Source organism: Ursus americanus, chromosome 6, assembly GCF_024610735.1.
Source record: "Ursus americanus isolate L20-20 chromosome 6, mUrsAme1.1.p, whole genome shotgun sequence".
Taxonomy (NCBI): Eukaryota; Metazoa; Chordata; class Mammalia; order Carnivora; family Ursidae; genus Ursus; species Ursus americanus.
The window spans coordinates 77975464-77998458 of NC_142132.1; the positions used below are offsets into that span (position 1 = coordinate 77975464).

Consider the following 22995-nt stretch of genomic DNA (forward strand, 5'->3'; position numbering starts at 1 on the left):
TTCACTTTTTTAAATGTACGTATTAACTTTTGGCTTTGAGCAATGTTAACTTTTCATCTTCCAAGGAGAAGACAATAGAGCAAGAGGGAGCGAATATAAATGGCTTCTGATGAAGTTTTCTCTGCCTTCTCCTCCTCCAGGATATGCTGTCCCCAGTGCAACGGCGCCCGTGTCCACAGCCCAGCTCAAGCAAGCGGTGACCCTTGGACAGGATTTAGCAGCATATACAACGTATGAGGTTTATCCCACTTTTGCAGTGACTGCCCGAGGGGATGGATATGGAGCCTTCTGAAGATCTCTTTCTTTTAAGTTAAGATACACAAAACTCTATCTAGAAGAAATAAGCCTCTCAGTTTCCTTATGATCACAAGTCCTACTTTTTCTCAAGAGATGCCTTTCCCAAGACTGTACAGCTTATACTAATGGTAGAATCAGGATACGAGGATATATTCCCTCTGAAATCAAATGTCAAGAAGGCTTTTATGTGACAGAAAGCTTAAGAGCCATTGTCCGAGAAGTTGGTTCTCCCAGGTTCCTGAGTCCCTTGGGTGTCTGTTTACGCACCCTGACAACGTGGAGAGAGATCTTTTAACCAGCAAGTGTTCAGGGGCTGAGCAGACCTGGTCAGTTAGGAGCAACAAAGGGAGCCAAGTAAACTCCAGAGTCTCAAGCCCAGCTCACAGCTGCTTTTGTGATACACAAAGTCATGGACAGGCAGCGGGGAAGGTGGGAGGATGCTTTTATAAAAATGCTTTCCTTGTTGTTGCCCACTGCATGGGATATGTTCTCAGGGCAGAGCCTGTGAAGGACGGCCCAAGGTTTGATGGGGCCAGCATCGCTTCCATCTGAAAATTCTGCTGCATCAATCTGTCCCAGGTCACCATCTCCCTGACCCCTGTAGCCCCTGGGGACCACCTGGAAATCAATGGGATGTGTTGTGGATAAGGATAAAATGAATCCAGGCCCACTGTTTATTAAACTCATCAGCCTGCCCCTCTTCTTCCCTGGACCCCCCATCCTTCCCAAGGGTCCCCCAACATAATAATCACCCCAACTTAAAATGGCTTCTTCTCATCTTAAACATTGACTTGTCCATGTGGATTTATTTTCGTATCAGTCTCATTTTGCTCACGTCTAACACCATAAAAAAGTACATCCAGTCTACAGAATATCACTGAGGATGCTTTTTCCCATCCAGCAAATGGGCTGAAAAGTCATTTTGAACAGAGAAGTGAAGGTCTACTCTCATTCCTTTGATCTTTTTGCAGCAGCCAGACCACCATCCAGCGTTCAGAGACAGTTATATTAATGTGGGGTCAGCCTTGGACTGTCTAACCCACTTACAGTAAATCTGCCAAGAAATCTTCTCCCTTTCCTTCCTTATACTTTCCACAAGTATCAGACAGCTTTACTGTATCTGAGCCCTTTGGTCTTGAAGTGGCCGCAGAAAACCTTACACCCCCCACTGCTGATTAGAAGCAGATTTTTAGACACCAGCAAGCATGTTAGTGACCAAAGTTCCCTAGAGCTTTAGGCCTCTCTCCAGGAACATCTCATGGGGATGCAGGAGCGATAAAAACTGGGATGGAGGGAACAGAAGGCCCTGCTTTCTTGCCATACTTATAAATGACTGCTTTTTGTTCAAAACAGAAGTAATCGAGGTCTGAACTCCAAATACTTATCACCACGGCTTCTGTCTCATTAGTGGTTTAAGACATACAGCACCAGAATTTCCAGTTAAAAAAATCCCTGGGCCCTGGTACAATCCTATAGGACTCAACAGAAAACAGAAACGCAAAGACAGACAAATTTGTCAACTCTCGAATGGAGTCCTGTGATCCAACATCAGCCCAGATTCCAGTCAAAATCAGCTAAATTCCAGTAACAATTAAAATTCCCTATAACCTTTCAGTTCTGTTAACTCCAATCAGACATCAAAGGCCTCAAGGCTACAGCTCACACTCTGAAAGGCTCAGTGCTTTTGGCATTTACGTGTTTTTCCCTAGGCCAGTGGTTCGCAAACCTGGCTGCACTTCAGGAACACCTGGAGTGCCTTGCAGACCGCCAATGCCAACATGGCGCCCGATACCCATTACAGTAGACTATCATGGGGCAGGAGCCTGGCGTCAGTATTTAAAGATCTTAAGTGATTTCGATGTGCAACTAACTTTGGGAATGACTATAGTCTTTCTATTTCAACCCTCTCCCCTAATGTTTTCCTTATTTATTTCATCTTCATTAAATAGAAAAATGCAAGAAAAATTTGCCTAAGTTCAAACAGATAGCCAAATCATATTTTTATAAATATTTATCTCATAAAAAGTACAAATTTGAATGTAATTCATATTGGCTTCAAACTAACTCTTGAACAAAACTAATTTTAAAAATGAGAGAGAAAAATTCCTCCATCAGCAATTCTTAGGTCCAAATCAACATTCCCCTATAGACCTGCTTTTATACTCAAAAAGAGTAATGACATTGGGGCAGGCAAGTTCCTGTTTAGTCCAAAAAAAAGATTCCAAATTCCAAGAGCAAAAGTTTTCATGTTCTTTAAAATCTTTGAAAATAGAAACAGTGCCCTGGATGTCTAGCCAATGCCAAATAGAAGGTCTGATCCAGAGGAGTTTTAAATGTAATCAGAATGAACAGTTAGTTAATACAGGAATCTCTTATGAGAAAATTCTTTATTCCAGATCAAATCAACACGATTTTTTTAAAAAGGCTAAGAACAGAAACCTAAATATACAAAAACAGCAAAGTATCAAGAAAATTGCTCCTGGAACACCATCTCATTACTTGCTTAAGGAAACACAAGTATTTGTACACTTGCTTCCTAAGGACTGATTTTATTCAAGTGAGTAGATGTGGTTTTGCTTTTTACTGAAGTTTTACTTCCCTCTAGTAAAATCTAGAGAATACTTTGAATTCCATTAGAACATATTCATAGAAAGTATCAATGTGTCCACTGTGCCATCTGTATCTACTTTGCCCAAATTAAGTGCCGTAGGACAACTATCCAGCCCTATAAACTCACAATGCAGCTATAATGAGTTTGAAACTTTAAAAAACGTGATCGTTAAAAATCATGTGTGGAACCAAAGGTTTATTTGGCATGATGTTTATATTTTTAGACTTCAGAAATTAGCCCCTATCTAATACCTATTTTATCTTGGTATTATCAATATCTATTTTTTTTGGTTATTTCTTCCTTGCTTCCTCGAAAAAAAACCTCTTTACATAAAGAGGAAATTAAAATGAGTCAACCAACCAAAAATAAAAATAAAATGAGACAACCAACCAAGTGATAACAGAATACCCAAACCAATAATTTAGAAGCATCTAGTAAGAAAAGAGTTTCCAAATTTTGGTAATTAATAGCTTAGTGAAAATTAAAATCAACCAATGTTACTTAGAAGGAAGTGGAGCAGCAGTTAGATTGGACATCTGTTTTCTCACCTGTAAAAATGCTGCCTATTCTGAAATTGTTATACTTCTCTCTCACCCCATTGCTGTAGCTAGAAGACCATCTTTAACTGCAACAAGATACCCATTCTTTCACATCGCCAGTTTTCTTCTCCCACCCCTGCCCAATCGTGGTATCATGCCAAACCACACTGTGTTTGGATAAAAGCACCCAATATGCTGCTAGAAAGCTACCTCGTGTTAAGAAAATACTGACTTAAAAACGTGTCTAACAAACCATAGTTCCTTAACTTTTTAATGGTGAATGGAGATCACATTATAGCTATGTATTAGTAATAGTTACTCAGGAAACTAGTTTTAGTTTTACTTAAAAGTTTAAAAAAACACACACACATTCTTCCAATCACATAGATGAGCTTTTCATAAATATTGCTTCAATATAATTTTCAATTCATGTTCATTTTCACTCTGTTTTTCAGTGACGGTTTTATAGTTTCGCCTTGAAAACTGGGTCACAATTTGAATCCGTGGGGGACAGGGGGATTCTCCAGGGTGCCTTTTCAAGAATGAGGGTTAGTAAAGAAAGTTAGTATTTTGAGTAAATTGTCTTTGTATCCAAAGCTACAAAGTTTGATAAAATGCATTATTGCCGTGCAACTCCAGGCTTATCCAAGATTTCCCAAAAGTAACTCACAACTAAAAGTGGACAGTGTGTCCCAGGATTCACATGAGGCTATGATCACTCATCCCCTCCTTGTATTCCTACAAAAATTCCCAGGAGATGAAATGTACCTACAACTTAACCTGGAGACTTGGTACTTTTTCTATCTTGTGGATACATTTTTACCTATTGTAGATACATCTGTCCAAGACAAAACTAAGTTTCAAATGTGACACCTTAAGTGAATTTTGTGATAAATACTTTTAAAAGAAAATACTAAGAGCATGATTTAGGCATTTTAATGTACTTACTGGAAGACAGAGGAACTAGGCAACCAACATTCCCAGCTGATGTGTAATAGTTACGTGTTTCATTGACCTGATCACCAAATTTAATGTTGAGATTTTACTTCATTCTAGTGACGTCTTGAGAATGCTTCAAGCTTTACAAGAATATAGCCATAAAAAATGTAATATGTCCACTAGGATATATGTTTATATTTGCCAACATTAGAATACAGCAAAGCAAGTCCTGCTATAATGAGTAAAACCATTAGAAGCATGAGAGACTATGGACTCTAAGAAACCAACTGAGGGCTTCAGAGGGGAGAGGGGTGGGGGAATGGGCTGGGCTGGTGATTGGTAGTAAGGAGGGCACGTATTGCATGGTGCACTGGGTGTTATACGCAAGTAAGGAATCATGAAACTTTACATCAAAAACTAGGGATATACTGTATGGTGACTAACATAATATAATAAAAAAACATTAAAATAAAAAAAATTACATTAAAAAAGAAAGAAAGAAAAGGAAAGGAAAATGAGATTTTTTTCCGACCCCCCCATGCCCTATCACTTTACTTATGGAGTAAGACATTTTTTAAAAATTCCATTCAGTAAAAACATGGATACAGAATATTCCATTGCTCCCAAAATGTCCATTTTCAAAGCCATCTTTTTCTTACGGTGTTTATACAGAAAGTAAAATGTTTGAGTTTAATAGGGACAGCAGTGCATACCTTGAACACATAGACTCATTTATGGGAGAATGCAAACTTTATGCGTCCCAAGGTAACCTCAGTTTTGTAGAAAAGATAAAAGAAAACCTTAAACTTCAGCTAATAGTGAAGAGAAATTAGTAGCCAATACAGAAGTGAAAAATAATTCAGTTATTTTTCTGGAAGCCAAACGTCTCCATTCATTCAAATGTGCCTGGAATGAAATCCAGAACATTTCCACATCTCCCTCACTTTTCTCCTATTTTGGGAGATAAATCCAGAAAAAGAATATGCCTTGTTCTCTCTTCACATATGTTACTTTGTCTAAGGGGAGGCGAGATGCCAAGAAACAGCGCTTTAAAGAAAGTAAGCGGCGGGCAGGAACTTCTTGGAGCCTGAAGAAGGTCAGTCCCACTCAGGGTTTAGCCACGTCTCCGGGGTGACGGTACGTCCTGGCTTGCTGGGACAGCCCCGCCTTACGGCTGTTGTCCCATTTTCTCCATGTTAACAATAGCCCTTCGTACTCACAAATGTGTCCCAATTCAGACAATGTACAGTGACCCCATCTTTATGGCTCCTTTTTTTTCTTCTCTCTTTTTTAAATCTTGTAGAATTGGCTTTATCCTCTCCAGAGCAGGTACACGTTAAATGAAAGGGCCCAATGACTTCTGACTGGGCTGGGAGCCTCGTGAACAGAGAGGAACACGTCATCTTCTCCTTCCTGATCACCCTCAAGCCACTGTCCAGCCAGTGACTCCACACTCAACCCCTTCCGGGTCCCATTGTCCTTCACAGCCTCTGGGGTCTGGGTCCCAAGTTCTGCCTCCAGTGGACAGAGCAAGCAGCCCCATGGCCAGATTGGACAGGAGACAAGATGAAAGACAGGGCATTCGACCCCTCTAGGGCCTCAGAGGATTTGCTGGTTCCTTTCTTCCTTAAACCAAGTCCCTCATATCTCAAACCAGAAAGGATTTCCAATGTAAACCTTCATCTTACAAGACTCATTGCCTTTTTCCCTTCCATATTTTACAGGTTTGCTCAAACCTTTGCATCTCACTTTGCTGTTATAGTTGCTCATGAGATCTTCTTTACCAAAATTCCTCCTATAATCTCATATCACTTTTCAAATATTTCTTAATGGAAAATAATATTGACAGATATTTTCCTTTTTTATACAACTTCCTTTTTACTCTTTCATTATTTTCTTCACTAAGAATAAACAAATCATAATCTCTATTGCTATAAACCCACAAACCTCTACTTCGAAGAATGGATGATCTGTCTGTATTTACTATGCACCTTCTCTCATGCCTGAAACTATGAGTGTATGTGTGTGTGTGTGTGTGTGTGTCCACAGTGAGGGACACAGTCTAGTGACCTGTTCTGCATTTTTATAAACAATATAATTGCACTTACGTTCACCAGTCTGTAGCTTGTTTCACTTAGTCAGAATCCCCACAATTAAACCAACTCTCTTCTAAATTTTAAGTTTCAACTATTATTGCCAAATACTAGGCGGGCAGAGTAAGCCTTTTTAAAGATTCACGTAACTCTTCACCTACTAGTGTTATTCAAGTAAGATGAGTTACCAAACACATTCCCCAAGAGGAATCCAAAAGTGCAAAAAATTTAAAAAAAGAAGCGATTTTCATTAGCAGCCCAGAAGCTTTAAAATATGCTTTAAAAGACAGAATTGACAAGTTCACATACTGATTTCTGATGTTAAAGGGCAGGTACCCATGCTTTGTTAGTCACTTGAAAACATTTTGGTTATTAACTATTTTTGTTTTCTAAATATACTCGTGTTTATAAAATTCAAAAAAAAATTTTTAACAAGCCTTATCTATACTTATATGTTTTCAATAAACGACTTGCAAGGATGCATACATGCTTTTTTCAAATGTACATTTTATTTTGAAATTTGGCACTTTCTACTGTAATTCCTAAGAGATTTGGGGGAATCTTAGGAGAAGAGCCACCGATAAGTGTATTTCGATAAATGTATTTAAATCCATCCATCATTGTCACTGGTTTAAATGTTTCATGTAATTATTGGTATTTTTGTTTCTATTCCTTCATGAGTTTTCAAATGTACATTTTTTTTCTACTTTTCTGACTGCAATAGAGCCAGACATCATTATCCCCTATCAATGAAAACAGTGATGTTATCAAAATGCGTTTCTGGTTTCCAGGTGTTAAACCGTCCCTTGCTTCTTTTCCTTGTTGTTATTAATGACTTTATTTATGTGAAGTTAGTTAGCTGAGGTACCAAAAAAGAGAGAGATTAAAAACAGTATTAAAGAACGTGCATAAGGCACTTATTTTTGTACACTGAGTACAGTATTTTATAGAGCTCTGATCTATCTAAATATACTGAGTAGAATTACAACATCCGTTCATTAGGAAAACGATCGTGGGTTTGGAAGATATAAACATAATGGTACCACAGAATCATAAATCACATGAAATGAGAAGTAATGCAGTATTGTGATGACTAGTGTAATTTCAAGATGATAACATGGTTTCAATTGAATTTTCAAGTAACATTATAAAGTTTTAAAAAGTACCAACATGAGTTGCTGATTTTTTTTCTCTCTCTCCTGAACGTCACAGTTTTACTTTTTTGAGTAAATACCTCAATATTAATGACCTGTAATTACAGGTACCCTTTTGGTGATTTCTTTACATTTGCATCTTTTATAAAAGTTCCCTCTGGAGCATCTTCTGAGAGGAAAGTTAACGTTTAATAATTAGGTGCATTATTTTTCAATGGATAAAGAAAACAAGAGAAATACTCAGAAACTACAGATAATGAGACAGCATGCCTCAAAAGGTCAGTGGGCATGAGGCCAGCATTTGCCCATCCCTAATGGACAAGACCAGCAGTCAGAAACTATCCTTCCCTCAAAGGCCAGAACCGGTTGCTTGCTGGTCCTTGAGCAAAGAATGGTTGTGAGCTTTTCGAAGGACTGAGCCAAGACATTGTTTACATTTTAAAAGGCTGTTTAAACATAAAGGAGAAATCTGTGACAAGACCATGGACAGCCCACAAAGCCTAAAATATTTACCATCTGGCCCTTCACAACAAGTTCTCCAACCCTGCACCAGGCCAACACCCCTATTTTGGCTTCTGTTACAGGCGGCACCCCACTTCTAAGTGCTACATTCCGAATTCACTAGGACTGGGCACTACCCAGAATGGTTTACATCAGGTAACAATGTACCGTCCCTCGCCCCGGAAGTCCCAACAGGTAGTACAATGTTGGTATAATGCCTCACGGTGTAAGGAACAGAAGGTCTTTCTTCTTGTCATCCTTACTGGTAGGAGGTCGATCTCATGGCTAAGATGATGAAATGTACATTCCAAATAGGGTAGAGGAAGACGTAAAGAAGGAGAGGGAAGGATCCCTAACTAGACTTCCCTTGAGGAGACTGACTGCACGTTACCACACTTTGCAGTGGCTGACACCCCACTGAGCAGCACATGAGCACATGGCCATGCCGAGGGACAGGGGAGGACGTGAAATGTCATCCTCATCTGGGCAACCATAAAAAATCACTTTGCTATGGAAGAAAGGAATAATGAATAGTGAGAACTAGCAGAGCTCACTGTAACACCTACCCCCGCCCCGGGAAAGTGGTGAGGGCAACATGAACTAAGGCCCAGGAGGTCAGCTGACACCCCTTCCTTCACCAACGACAAGGAAACCTGAGGTTGATCTCAGAATTTCTTGATGCCTTGCAGGGGTCCCCCCTTGTGGTATTCCCACCATTGTGTCATCTCCTCCCCCAAAGGCAGGCTGGACCTGGCGGCTTGCCTCTAAGGAACAGAACTCAGGATAGCACTTCTTTTTTTTTGTTTTAAAGATTTTATTTATTTAACAGAGAGAGACAGCCAGTGAGAGAGGGAACACAAGCAGGGGAAGTAGGAAAGGAAGAAGCAGGCTCCTAGCAGAGAATCCTGATGTGGGGCTCGATCCCAGAATGCCGGGATCACGCCCTGAGCCGGAGGCAGACGCTTAACAACTGCGCCACCCAGGCTCCCAGGATAGCACTTCTAAGATGAGGTTGTAACACACCATGCTTGCCATCGTGCCAGCCTCTCACTGGGTCTTCCTCGCTCACTCTGATGAAGCCGGCTGCTGGGGCCATGAGTTGTGCTGTGCAAAGGGCCTTACGGCAAAGAACCGAAGGCAGCCTCCAGCCAACAGCTTGTGAGGAACCCAGGGCTGCCCACAGCCACGTGGCTGGGCTTTGGAAGCAGGTGCGGTCTCAGGAGAGCCTTGACGGACCACCGCCTGGGCCAACACAGTGACTGCAGTGGAGGAGAGGGCCTGGAGCGCAGGCTGGAGCTGTGGGCCGCCCCGAGGTCTGCCCTACCGAAGCTGTAGCTTACTAAGTGTTTTCTGAAGTTACTAGGTTTCAGGGTAATCTGCTGTGAACAGTAGACAACCGACACAAAAGTAAAGAGGTATAACATTCCACGGAAAGCAAATGTGTTTATCAGCAGAATCGCTGAAGCTGTTATGCAAAGTCAGAGAAACCAACCCAAGTTTTTTGAAGTTTTTATTTGAATTCCAGTGAGTTAATGGTGTTCTATTAGTTTCTCAGATGCAAAGTATAGTGATTCAGCACTTCCATACAATAGCCTGTGAAACCCACCCGAGTTCTGAGTTTATGAATAACTTGCTGTTGTCAGTGTGCAGGGGCAGATGCCCAGGGCTAAGGAGAGTAAAAGCTAAGGAAGTTGTATATGCCTCTAGGAGGTGCTCAGAAATGCTGACTGAGTGGAAAGAAAAAAAGGAAGGGAGGGAGGGATTAGAGTGAAGGATGCTGGGAAGCAGAGAAGGAGGGAGGGAGGGGAGGAGGGAAGGAGGGAGGAAGAAAGGAAAGGGAGACAGGAGGGGAAGGGGAGGGGGAGGTGGGAGGGGAAGGGGAGATGAAGGAGGGGGGGGTACTGAGGGGAAGGGGAGGAACAGAAGAAGGAAAGGGAAGGAAGGGGAAGAGGAGGGAAGATACTAACTTGCTTCTATTCTCGCTGTGTTTTCCTCCTTTCTCAGCAAGCCCATCTATCATTGCTTCAGTGAAAGTATCTGGCCGAACATCAAACGGACTCCATGCAAGCCTTTCTGGCTCTGGTTTTCCAAAAGCTTTAGCAATTCAAAAAATTTACAGGGTTTTTGGAGGAAGTTAAAGAGTGGGAGAAGGTGATTTATGGTGGAGACAGAGTGTCAGGGAAAAGCCAGGGGAAGAATGCATGCGCCTCATCCCCCAAGTAGAATGGGGACACAGAGAAGAAAGAAATCTGAAAACTAAGAACATCAGGAATCTGGGTCCATTCCCACCACTATGTCCAATCGAGTTACAGAAAGATAACATCCAATGTCCACCTCGACGTCGGTCCAATTGTTCTTCTAAATCCCAGGCCACCTTGTAGAGCGGTGAGAGCAGAGGCCTGGGAGCCAGTCCTAATGGAGTCTGCTCTGCCGATGACTAACTGTTGGAAACACGGGAAAACCGTAAACTGCCTGAGTGTTTCCTCATCTAAAGAGAAGTTATAATATCTCATTTAGAGGGTGATGCCAGAATTTATCAAGATCCTGTACATTAGAGCATTCACCCCAGTGTCTGCCATGGTGAAAACCAAATACATAGAAATCGGTGGTTACAAAAATCTACAAAGAGGACATAGGACTCTGATGGAAAGTTCCAGGCTTGCTTCTCTAAGGAACAAGGGAAAACTGAGGCTCACAGACTTCCGGTGCTGTACAAACAAGTAACCCAAGAGCATTCTATTGCCCCCACTGATTACAACAGAAAATTCTAACAGGCAGCTTGAGGTGGAAAGGCAAAAACTTGAAGGTTGATCCATAATGGTAGTGACTTTTCTGGGTTTTTTTTTTTTCCCTCTCCTTTATTGCCTTAGGATTTAATGTGAGGGTGGCCTGAGTCACAAAATTTTACAAGTATGAACACTAAAACCTCCAAGAAAATGCCCCCTTTCTAACCAGAGGCCCAAGAAAGGAAGAACCAGACAGTATGGGGGTGGGGGGAGGATTGTCTTCCCTTTTTTCCTTTTTAATTCTCTTTTTTTCTCTCCCAGTCCTGTCCACCCCTGACCTCCTTGCCAGAATGCAGTGGCAAGACTGGCGGCGACAGCAGCAGAGAGGCACCCCCAACACCCCCCACCCCAGAAGACTCCTCTCTCCAGGCAGAGGAGGAAGAGTAATGGAGAGAACCCTCATTGTAACTATTTTCTCTGGCCTCTTTACCCAGAGAGCAGACCCAGTGGTGTGGAGCTGCATGAGAACACAGGAAGATAAGACTCTGGGAGAAACACACTCTTTTAGCCAAAGGGACAAGGCAAAGGAGTCCCTGGAGACAGAACGTAAGAGAAATCCCAGAAGGGAGAACGGGGAGGGGAAATTCCTCAATCTGTGTATTAAGAGACATAAATTCCAGGTTCACCCCAGGCTACACATACTCAGGAAAAAACTCAAAAAGACATGTCAAAGATCATGGCCAGGGATAAAGATGTCTATTTCATAATGATTAAGAAGTTAAGTTAAAGAAGACAAAACAATCCTAAACATTTATATACTTATTAATAGAACTTCAAGATACACGAAGTAAAAACTGAGGGAGTTGGAAGGAGGAATAAACAAATTCGTGATTATGGGTGGAGATTGAAATGTACTCTCAATAACTTATGGAACAAGTAGAAAATCAGTGAAAATATGAAAGATTTGAAAAATGCTGTCGATTAATTTGACCTAATCAACATTTATAGACTCCTGTACCCAGCAACAGCGGAATATGTATTCTTTTCAAATGCACAGGGAGTATTTACCCAGATAGACCATATTTGGGGCCATAAAAGAAATCTCAGTGAATTTCAAAGAATTCCAGTCATACAGAGTACATTCCAATCACAATAGAATCAGATTGAAAATCAGTAACAGAAAGATATCTGGAAGGGGCGTCTGTCTGGCCCAGTCAGTAGAGAGCATGTGACCCTTGATCTCAAGGTTGTGAGTTCAAGCCCCACATGGGGTGTGGAGCCTAGTTGAGAAAACAAAAAAGCAATTTTAAAAAAGCCAAGTCCCCCACCCCCCCCAAAAAAAGATATCTGGAAAATACCCAAATATTTAGATACTGAGTAATATACTTTTCAAAAAAAAAAAAAGAGTCAAAGAAAAAAATTGGAACATAAGTTGAACTGAATGAAAATGAAAACTCAACATATCAAAGTCTCTGGGATAGCACAAAAAAGTACTTAGGGAGAAATGTATAGCATTAAGTACCTAGATTAGAAAGATCTCAAATCATTTTTTAATACAGAAAAAGAGGACACACTAGAGCATGCTGAAGGAAATAATAAAGATGAGAATGAAATCAATGAAACCAAAGGACAGTTCTTTGATAAGATCAATAATATTAGTAAGCCTCTAGCCAAACTGATCAGGGAAAGGGGAGAAAAGACAACAAATTAAGACACCACAGATCCTGCAGATATTAAAAGATGATAAAGGAATATTACAAACAAATATGTTAAAAGAAATTCGGCAATTTATAAGATTTGCACATTCCTTGCAAGACACAAATTACCAAAGCCTACTCAAGAAGAAATAGATAACATGAATAGTCCGATGGCTATTAAAGAAATTAAACTTGTAGATAAAAACATCTCCACAAGAAAACTTCATGTCTAGACGGCTTCACTGATGAACTCTACCAGATAATTAAGGAAGAAATACCAATTCCATAAACGCTTTTCTAGAAAATTGAGAAGGAAGGAATATTTTCCTGCTTCTTCTAGAAGGCCAGTTTTGCTGCAATATCAAAATCAGACAAAGAAACTCCAAAACCTTATGGTCATAATAATGTTTAGCCCCATAACAGTTAAAGAGAACTTCCTCAAAATGATGAAGGGCATCTACAAAAAAATCTACAACTAACCTTATTATCAATGGTGAAAAACTCTAGGCTTTCCCTGTGAAATCAGGAACAATTCTACCACTTCTTTTCAGCACCGTGCTGGGGGTTCTTGCCAGTATAATAAAACAAAACAAAACGAAAATAAAAATAAGATCTGTACTTGAATGTTCAGAGCTGCTTTTTTCAGAATAGCCAATAGCTGGAAAAAGCCCAAACATTTATCAACAGATGAATAAACAAACAAAGTGTGATCCACTTATACACGGAGTGTTGCTCAGCAGTAAGGAGAAGGAACTACCGATACAAGAGATGACGCAGATGAATTTCAAAATAAGTCATAAAGGAGGCCAGACCGAGAGTGTGTACGCTGTGTGATCCCGTTTATATAAAATTCTAGGGTATGCAGACCTTCCACAGTGAGAGAAAGCAGAGCCGTGGTTGCCTGGGGGAGGGCAGAGGGATGGATTCAAGCAGCAGCAAACTCCGAAGGGGGAAGGGCTATGCTCATCCTCTTGGCTGCAGTGTTGGCCTTGGGAGTACATACACGTCAAAACATCAAACTGTCCGACTTTATTATGTGGACTTTATGATGTCAGCAATACCTCAATATAAAAATAAAACAAAAACAAACAAATGGGTATAAAAATTGTGAAAGCAACAGGGTAATTAGAGAAGTCAAGGGATGAGGATTCTGGTGCTCTGGGTACAAGAAAGTATATTAGCAGAAAAAGAAAAAAAAAAGAAAAAAGAAAGGGAAAAATATAGGCTCAGCTAATTGCTACCACCAGGAAGTCCTCTCTCACCTGTGGGCCCGCATTTCTAGTTCTGTGATATGAAATGGCTGGACGTGATGCCCTTTAATATTTGCTCTAAAGGCTATACTATCTTCTCTCATTGACATCAGGATTCTTCATAACAGGCTTTAAAGAGACGGTCATTATGATTTCTTAAGAACCTTCAAAATTCATATCAACTAACGAGATAGGGATGGTTCACCCCCCATGTTTCCGGCCCCCAAGGAAGGCACTGTACCCTCCCCAAAATGTGCGGAACCATGGAACAAGTGCTCTGGGCAATAAAACATTTTCAAGGGAAGCCTGATTTCCTCTTATCTTGGTAACTCCTACAGGGGATTCGATTCTGCTGACATAATCCCAGAAATAACCTTCTGCTGTCCTAATGAGAACACAACCAGGGAAATCTAACTTTGAGAGACAATTACCCTCTCTGACCTGCTCTTTCCAAAGGCAGTGGGTAGTGTGTGAGCACTATTAGCCTATCCTCTATCTGGTAGTTATGAAAATTTAAACGTGTGTGTGGTTACATTGTAACTTATTAGTACCCAGAGTGAGTTCCCTTGGCTTGCTTTTTCTGATAAGAGCTGGGATAAATCATGACCCTTGGCTTGTCTTACTGGTTTCCTGTTAGAGGTTGTGGACTTTCTTGTTAGCCTAATATATCTCTGCTGAGTGCCTTGGGAAACATGCTGCAGTGCCCAACCACGGTCCCATCCCCCAGCCAAATTCATGGGATAAAACACTCAATCTAACGCCGAGGTAACAGCCAAAATATTCTGAAGCTTGTCGACTGGACAGAGCTTAAGACAGAGCCCGATAATGACGCTTCTCACCAGCTTCTGCACAATAGAAATGTCCTAAAGGTGCGTAATCTCGGTTTATCTCGAAAGTGCCTGGCTCAGTGCTAGAGGCCAACCTGGGAGTCAAGTGACAGCAGTTCTAGTCCCACCTTGACTATGAACTTGGAGCCTGTGTCCTTGGTGAAACTGTGAAGGCGTCTGGGTGGTGGGTCTGTAAAATGAGATCAGGGGCTCCTCACTTTATTGCCTCAAACCCACATGAGTGAAGGGCCCAAGGAGGACTCTGGGGACTGGGACAGTCTTAATGCATTCAAGTTTCATTAAAACTGAAAACAATAAAACACATGGGAAACAAAAGTTGCCTGTGGCCTGCAGATGACTCTGGTTCGAAGATCACCGCGGTCTACTCCATCTCGACAAGCCTAAGACCGGCCAGGCCAAGGTGCACGGGACATGGTGTCTGTGCTAACTTAGATCAAGTGTGACATCCAGTGGTCTACTTGGCTAATGACACTTAGAGACTTGACCAGCCTGGGGACCTCACAGGTGCTTAATCTTACTGAAAAGACTTCAGTTGAAGAAAGGGACTTGGAACTAATAAATATTCTCTACGGGGTTGCCAGACCCCGTGAGGGGAACTTCCCCCGTGTGTCCTAGCCACACTCCACCGCAACTGCAAGACCTAGACCACTATCCACCAAAATGGAGAAGGAAACAGAAAGACACAAAGGAGTTCACTAACTCACGCAGCTAATTTGCCAACTTGCAAGACGAGACATTAGGGAATCATAAATACAGTTTGGTGCCCGAATTTATGTTGCGTTCATCACTCTAAGACCTCAGGTTTCCAAATATCTGTTTCTAAATGTGGAAATTAGTCTGCCAAAGGTTCTGTGATGCCCAAAAATTAACTACTGGGGGACAGGGCTGAGGACAGAAAACTAATCTTGCAGGGGGTCTGCCTATTCATTTTCCCATCATCAATTGTCCATGCTAGAAACATCCTTTACCTCCACTCAGGCTTCTGAAATGCAAACTGATCCCAAAGGCCCTTTGCTTTAATTCAAAGACAAGTCCCTCCCCCCACAATTGGCATTAGCAATGACCTTACTAACTGCTTCCTATCAAGAGTTGGCAGCAGCAAGGACACCAACAAGAATTAATAAGAATAATTTTAAGAAACTTGAATGTGTAGGTAGCACCCTTAGTCCGGGGGCAAAAGGTCTAACACACTTTAAACTCCAAACGTTTCACTCTTTATAACTCAGCATGATAATTAATGTCCATAATGATGACCCTGAGCCATTAAGAACAATTAAATTATTCTTAGAGTCCTCTGCTTAATCAAGTAAGGAAATAGGAATCTAATTTAGAAAGATTTAACCTCCAAAACTCATGAGAGTGAACATTTTCTGGGTAAATAGCTTGTCTTGAAGACCGGCTTGGATTTCCTACCTTCTCACCCCTGGAAGACAGTCTGTAGGAGTAGCCATGTGACATCGCCCCTCTCCAGACATTCTCCAGCATTGGTCTTTAGTTTATGCGACAAACATGGGGGCACTGTTCCCAGGCAAGAACCATTCCCAGGACCCCTTGCCTGTTCGGCCCTAATAAAACTCAGTTCGGTCTCCTAGCAGAGTCACATTGGAGAAATGGCTTATAAGGAATTCTATTCACTTTATTTCCCAAGTGACTTTGAAGGGCATTCAAGAAGTCCACAGTAATCTTGGTAAAAGGTATCTTCTATCCTATTTTCTTTGCTCACACACTACCTGCTCTGAGACCCACCTCTTCAAAACCGCCAGGAGAAACTTCCCCTGCTTCTCTACAGGTCGTGTCTTGTCTTCCACCTGGAACTTCTCCCCCACATCTACCTCCCTTCTTGTCCCCCTTACCTTTTTAGCTAGCTATTCCCACTTGTCACAAGGTACCTTCTGCTTTAGGGTTCAACTCAAATACAGTAAAACCTCACCCTTGGAGGACTCCCTGATCCCGTCATTGAGAAAAGTCCTTGTTCTGATGCACTGTGTCTGCATTTTTCGTTCCTGCCTTACCCATTCTCTCATGTTCTTTCTCTCAATCCTGCCTTACATTTTTTTAGAGATTTTATTTATTTATTTGACAGGGAGAGGGCGTGAAAGAGCACAACCAGGAGGAGCAGCAGAGGGAGTGGGAGAAGCAGACTCCTCGCTGAGCAGGGAGCCTGAGGCAGGGCTCGATCCCAGGACCCTGAGATCATGACCTGAGCTGAAGGCAGACGCTTCACCCACTGAGCCACCCAAGCGCCCTCACACCTTACATTTCAATTATCTGTCTTATTGCTGTATCTCCCCGTTAGAATCTGAGTTCCCTGAAAGGGGAAGGAAACGAAAGTGACCCCGCAGTAGCCACACATTTCGAGTTTATGAGGATTTCAAAGAATTTGCAGAACACTCCTGAGTGACCTGTAAGATGGCCTCATGGGATGAGCAAAGTCTTACGGCGTACAGAGGAGACTCTCCCCATCATTCGTCAAATGTGTGAAGAGGAATAGAGCAACAGCGAGACTCCCAAAAGAGAACAGGTTCTCTAGCCACCCACGCTGTTCTGTTGATTAGTTCAGCCACCACTTCCACGCCCTTGCTGGGTGCCAAGCTGTACCCTGTGCATTTTCCACCTGCACACTCATTTGGGCCTCCCCGCTTGCCTGTGAGACAGGTGCTCTGAACCTCACGATCTGAAAGGGGACAACTAGGGCTTGCGGAAATTGATCACAGGGCTAATGAGCGGCACTGTCACGTTTCGAACCTGGCAGCTCCACTCCAGATGGAGGGTAATCAGCCCACCGTGGCCATGGCAGGGGAGCCCCTCAGACCTCCTGTAAGGGAGCAGGGATCTGCCACCTGACTCATGACGGAGCCACACTTTCCTGGGGCTGCTCCCGACAGTGATCGAGCCCAGCAGGGGGACGAGGACCAGACCAGGGCTCCCCAGCACGGGAGCCACCTTTCAAGCAAGCTTTGTTCAGGGATTTCCCATCAGCCTGACCGAGACTTTCTCAAGATGCCCTGGGGTCTGAGGATCTTCCAGTGCAATCACTCCCTCCCCCCACCACCTCTCCTTTCACAAATGCCAGATTAGCAAGGCCATCTGCAGCTTCTCTAACCCGTGTCTGCTCCCTCCCCTGGATCCTCAACAGATGGTCTCTTGCATCTATTCTCATCGGGCACCTGCTTTTTGGAGGGCACAGGTGATCCCAGAAGTGGTCCCAGAAAATCACTATGGTGTTGATTTGTTCAGCTACCGTTGACAATGCCCTTTCTGTGTGCCAATATTGTGAGGTTTCAGGACCTGCTCCATCATGACCCAACGGGTAGAGATGACCCCATCCTTAATGGAACATAGGGCACAGAGTGTCCTTGCATGGGTGGCAGGCTCCTCGCTGAAGATGTCACTGCTGTCACCCTGGGGAAATGCCCTGGTGGAAGGGAAAGCCCTCGACAGTACGATGACTCAGGCATTTGAAAGATATTGGGGAATAAGTCTTAAAGACGACAGAGTTGGTGAGTCATTACTGGTTGTATTAACGCTGCACAGAAGGACAGTGTGAAACTGAGGGTGGTGGACAGACAGCTCCGGGCTGAGAGAACCCGAGGGCTTATCTCTCGCAGTGGAAAAGCAAACAGCTGAGAGACTATCCCGAGCCCAATAGTCAGCGTTGCAGAACTCGAGACATTTCAATAATAAAACAGGGTTAGTGGTTCTAGACCCTGTTCTCATCTTTTCTCTGAGCGTACCTATTGCTCTTGGAATATCGTAGTGTCCTTTCTTCCTCTTTACCTCACAGATATTTATTGAGTCTACTATGCACGGTATCTGATTTTGCGGACTCGTGTAGTGCCGTCCTTGAATTCATACAGTTACTCACATTTAAATACTCACCCAAAATAGGTCAGTTAAGCTGAAACCATGTCTCTGGTTGGGGAAACACGGGACCCAGGAATATGGGATGGCGACGTCTGGGTGGATACCCCAAGGATCTTGGCTCAACAGATACCCCCCATCACCAAAAGCTTGCAGAAGTGGCCCACCCTCCACAGAAGAGCTAGCATGTCCTCTGTGTGGGAAGACACTGCATAAGCTTCTCCTGCACCAGGCAACGGGCGTCCCCCTAAGGCAATGCTCCCACCTCCTCTCCTGACTGCCAGGCCAACAGAAAGGGTCAAATTCAGCGTAACTCAGCTTTGGACATGCTGGGGCTGATAGAAGAGGAAAGAAGTTATACGCCCAGAAGGAATGGCAAAAATTACCCAGCAGATTGAGCAGAAGCCAAAGGAGAACCCCTGGGGCTGGATTGTGTGGGGGCTGGATTCAAGGGCCAATGGGTCAGGCTGGAAAAGGCAGAGTCCTTTGACTTGAGGCACTTTGGAGACAGATGGACAAACCCCTAAGGAAGGGGGGAACTCACGTCAGGCGCTTTATTAGTTCTTTGCTGCTGTGACAAATCATCACAAACTACAACGGCTTGAAACAACACGAATCTCATACCTGACAGCTGTGGAGATCGGAAGTCCAACATGGATCTGACTGGCGAAAATCTAGATGTCGGCAAAGCTGTGTTCCTTCTGGAGACTACAGGGAAATCCGCTTCCTTGTCTTCGCCAGCTTCTAGAAGCTGTGGGCATTCTCTAGCTCATGGCCCCTGCCTTGCATGGCACCTTCCAGTCTCGCTCTCTGACCATCCGTTTCCGTCTTCCGCTAATAAGGACCCTTGTGACCACGTTGAGGTACACGTGGATAACGGAGGCCCTTCTCCCCGTCCTTAATCTTAATTAAGGTCCTTCATCACAGCTGCGAACTTCCCTTTGCCAAGGAAGGTAACATATTCACAGGTTCCGAGGATTAGGACACAAACACCTTGGGGGGTGGGAGAGGCATGATTCTGCTTAACTCAGATGACCTTTTTTCCCCGACGTATAACATCGCTTAATTTAAGGCGTACAACATCACGATTTGGTGAAGTAATCACCCCAATTGGTCTGGTTAACCTCCACCACCTCACAGTGTTCCAATCTTGTCTTGGGATGAGAACTTAAAAGATTGAATCTGTTCGCAACTTTCAAATATATAATATGGTGTTCTCAACCATGGTCACCGTGCTGTACTTACACCCACGGAAACTATTCATCTTATAACTGGGTGTTTGTATCTTTCAACCACATAAACTCACCTGGCCCGCCCACCACTCTCCACCTCTGGCAACCTCCCATCTGTTCTCAGGATCTATGAGTTCCATTTTTTTTTTAGATTCCATATATAAATGAGATCAGACAGTATTTGTCTTTCTCTGCCTTATTTCACTTTAGCATAAAGCCCTCAAGCTCCATCTATGTTGTTGCAAATAGCAGGATTTCCTGCTTTGTTGTTTGTTTTTTGGTTGGATAATATTCCATTGCACGTAATACATGGCTCTTTTTTTTTAAGATTTATTTATCTATTTTAGGGGGAAGGGGAAGAAGGAGAGGGAGATAGAAACTCAGGCAGGCTCCATGCACAGACTCTATCTCATGACCCTGAGATCATGACCTGAGCCGAAATCAAGAGTCAGACCCTTAACTGATGGAGCCACCCAGGTGCCCCGCACGTAATAGGTGACTCTTAGAGCCTGGAGAAAATGATGACCCACTCCAATTGAAGTAGAAATGCCTGCGTTGCCCTGGAAAATGCTAGAGGAAATGAAAAGGTTCAGAGAGGTGGCATGGTGACTGGAGATACTGTGGGTCCAAAGTCCTGTCAGCCGAGGGCCCAGAGCACGCGCCATAAGGGATGTACTGGTGCGTGACTCTCCTCTTCGGGCCAGGGCTGAGGGTAGGAGAGGGTCACAGAGCTGCAAGTGGTAGGATACCCAGTGCAATAGAGGCCAGGAGACAGTGCTCCCATGCCCGAGGCCAGGGAGCAGCCTTACCTTAGTACCCAGCAATGTCAGAGGGGCAGCCACGCGGAGTCATGGAAATGGTTAATAGGCTATTCCGAATTCTGTTCGAACGTTCTCTTGTGTCCCTCCAAGCAAGCTAGGCAGACAGGCAGCGAGGCCGTAGAGGAGCAGGAGGCTGAGAGCAGTGGCCTCAATAACAAGGCAAGGTCCTTTGCTCAGTTCCCAGACCAGACAGATCGTTCAGATCCAAGGCCCACTGACTGAAGAGATGGCCAGATCCGCAAAAGGAAAGGCCCCGCAGCACTGTGGCCAGAATACAGTGCAATGATTGCCTTCCTGAAAGAGACCTGTTTGCTCGGGTGACTGCAGGCTGGCAAGGGGAGAACTCAGGGGCTCTGAAGACGATTGTGCACAGGATCTGAGTTGACACTGATGCCCAGTGTCCCCAGAGTATCGTCACTGCCTCCTGGTAGAGTAGGGCTTACGGAGTGTCAGATATTAGAGACCGACTGAAGTCTGGCTTACGGGGGCTCTACCCCAGGTTCCCCTCTGGCCACTTCCATTCACCTGAGCCAGTGGTGGTGAACAACTGGCTCTCTGGGGGGAAAGAGGGGAAAAAACATGGTGCCTGCCAGGCCTCTCGGGTCCTGGAACCAGTGCTCCCACACTTAGAAATATTGCCCTCGCCCGTGAAGATGAACCGCCTGGCACCTGCTTCTGTGGCTGGAACAGACGCAACCCTGTGTTCAATCGGTCCCATCACAGCGCCCCTCCTCCCAGACTCAGAGATGGTCCCAGAAGGCTAGGGCTTGGTTTCAGTGACTCCCCTAAATGGAGAGGGTGTTGTGGAGGAGCTGAAGTCCAAAAGTCAGTTCTCCCTTCCTCGAAGCTCCTGGACTCCTCAGCAAGTAGACTTCTGGCAGCCTTGCCCTTCCACCCGCGGAGCTTTGGCCTGTGTTCTGGGCCCCCCAGGGTACTTGCTCGGCACTCTGCCATCTGATGCCAGGTCGCCGAAATCCTCCCCGCCGGCTCCCTCTCAAGGCCATAGCAGCTCAGAGGCGGGCTCTGAACATGCAAGGTGGCAGGAGCACCTTGAAGGTGAAAGTGGGCCAGTTCGCCTTCTCCCTGAGGTATGGGAGCAGAGAATGTCTTCTCGTTTGGCTACTCTGAAGGAAAGGGAGACACCAGCCAACCCACGCGGGCACCTAGCTTCAAACCAAGCACACGATAGGAGGGAATATAATACACGCACGTCACTTATGTAATATAAGCTTATTTTCATGATGTGCTGTAATCGTATTTCTAATCCACTTGAAAAGTCTGGATTTCCTCCTGTCTCCTCAAACTTCTTAAATTCACCTTCTTTTTAATCCACCGTTTGAAGGGGGGGGTCCAAAATATTCTCTACAATGTGGGTCAGACATGCAGGTTTCCACAGCCACTTCGGCAAATCTTGTCAGCTTTTTTTTTTTTAAGATTTTATTTATTTATTTGACAGAGAGAGCACAAGCAGGGGGAGCAACAGGCAGAGGGAGAGGGAGAAGCAGGCTCCCCAGTGAGCAAGGAGCCTAACACAGGGCTCGATCCCAGCGTCCTAGGATCATGACCTGAGCCGAAGGCAGATGCTTCACCCACTGAGCCCCTCAGGTGCCCCACTGTCAGCTCTTTTTTATGTGGTAGCCTTTGTTGGGTTTCATGGGCTCATAACAATTTGGAACGAGAGAACCAAAATAGTCAGGACCTCATCCAGTCCTCAGTTCAGCCTGGGGAACGAGGTACATTTGCCTCCTTTGGCCGTGTGATGAAACCAAGACTCAGGGTCACAGAGTGTGAGGGATAGAGCCATGGTTCAAAGAGCCCGTCCTGCCCTGCCCCCTCTGCAAAAGGCCTGCTCTCATTCAACTTTCATCTACAAAGCACCCAAAATAGTCTGCCTAAAAATAGCTTCTGGACAGGTGACCCTCTGGAACTGTTCTTTCACAGCTGCTCCTTGTTGGTTAGATTCAAAATCTGTGCTCCCTGCAGGAAATGCCTTTGAGCATGAGACTCAGAGAATTCGACTGTAAATTCTGCTTTCGTGGCTAAGAAACCCACGCCCGGTACAGACCTGGGAAGGAAGGGGAGCTGATGTATGTTGCACAAATGACAAATTCCCCAGAGACATCCTTTCTGCCCAGATAGCCTGCAAGATGAGGCCAGCTTTCGAAGGAGACAGCTGAGGGTGCGAAGAGTGACACAATGCACCTGTCACAGGCAGGTCACAACACCTAATGTCCAGGAGAAGCAAATCTCTTGCTTCTCCAAGAGGAGCCTTTAAAGTGTCTCTATCCCACGGAAAGGCCAACTGAAAATGGGGGCTCCTGTGATCACGCCTCACCTTGCCAAGCAGAAGATTCTGCCCTCAGCCATGTGGAAACTGCAGCTGTGTCCAGAGTCCATGTGGTGGAGTTGGGGACAGCCTCTGCTCA

The 22995-nt window shown here is 44.1% G+C and overlaps 1 protein-coding gene across 3 annotated transcripts in view; it reads left to right on the forward strand.

Moving 5' to 3' along the window:
• Positions 1-7644, forward strand: part of A1CF (APOBEC1 complementation factor) — an 80844-nt gene extending 73200 nt beyond the window's left edge. For all 3 annotated transcript variants that reach the window (XM_045802394.2, XM_045802395.2, XM_087863142.1), the window contains one exon: positions 141-7644. In XM_045802394.2, coding sequence (XP_045658350.1) covers positions 141-292 — 152 coding nt within the window. In that variant the 3' untranslated portion in view covers positions 293-7644. The remainder of the gene's footprint in view (positions 1-140) is intronic.
• The last annotated feature ends 15351 nt before the right edge of the window (positions 7645-22995 follow it).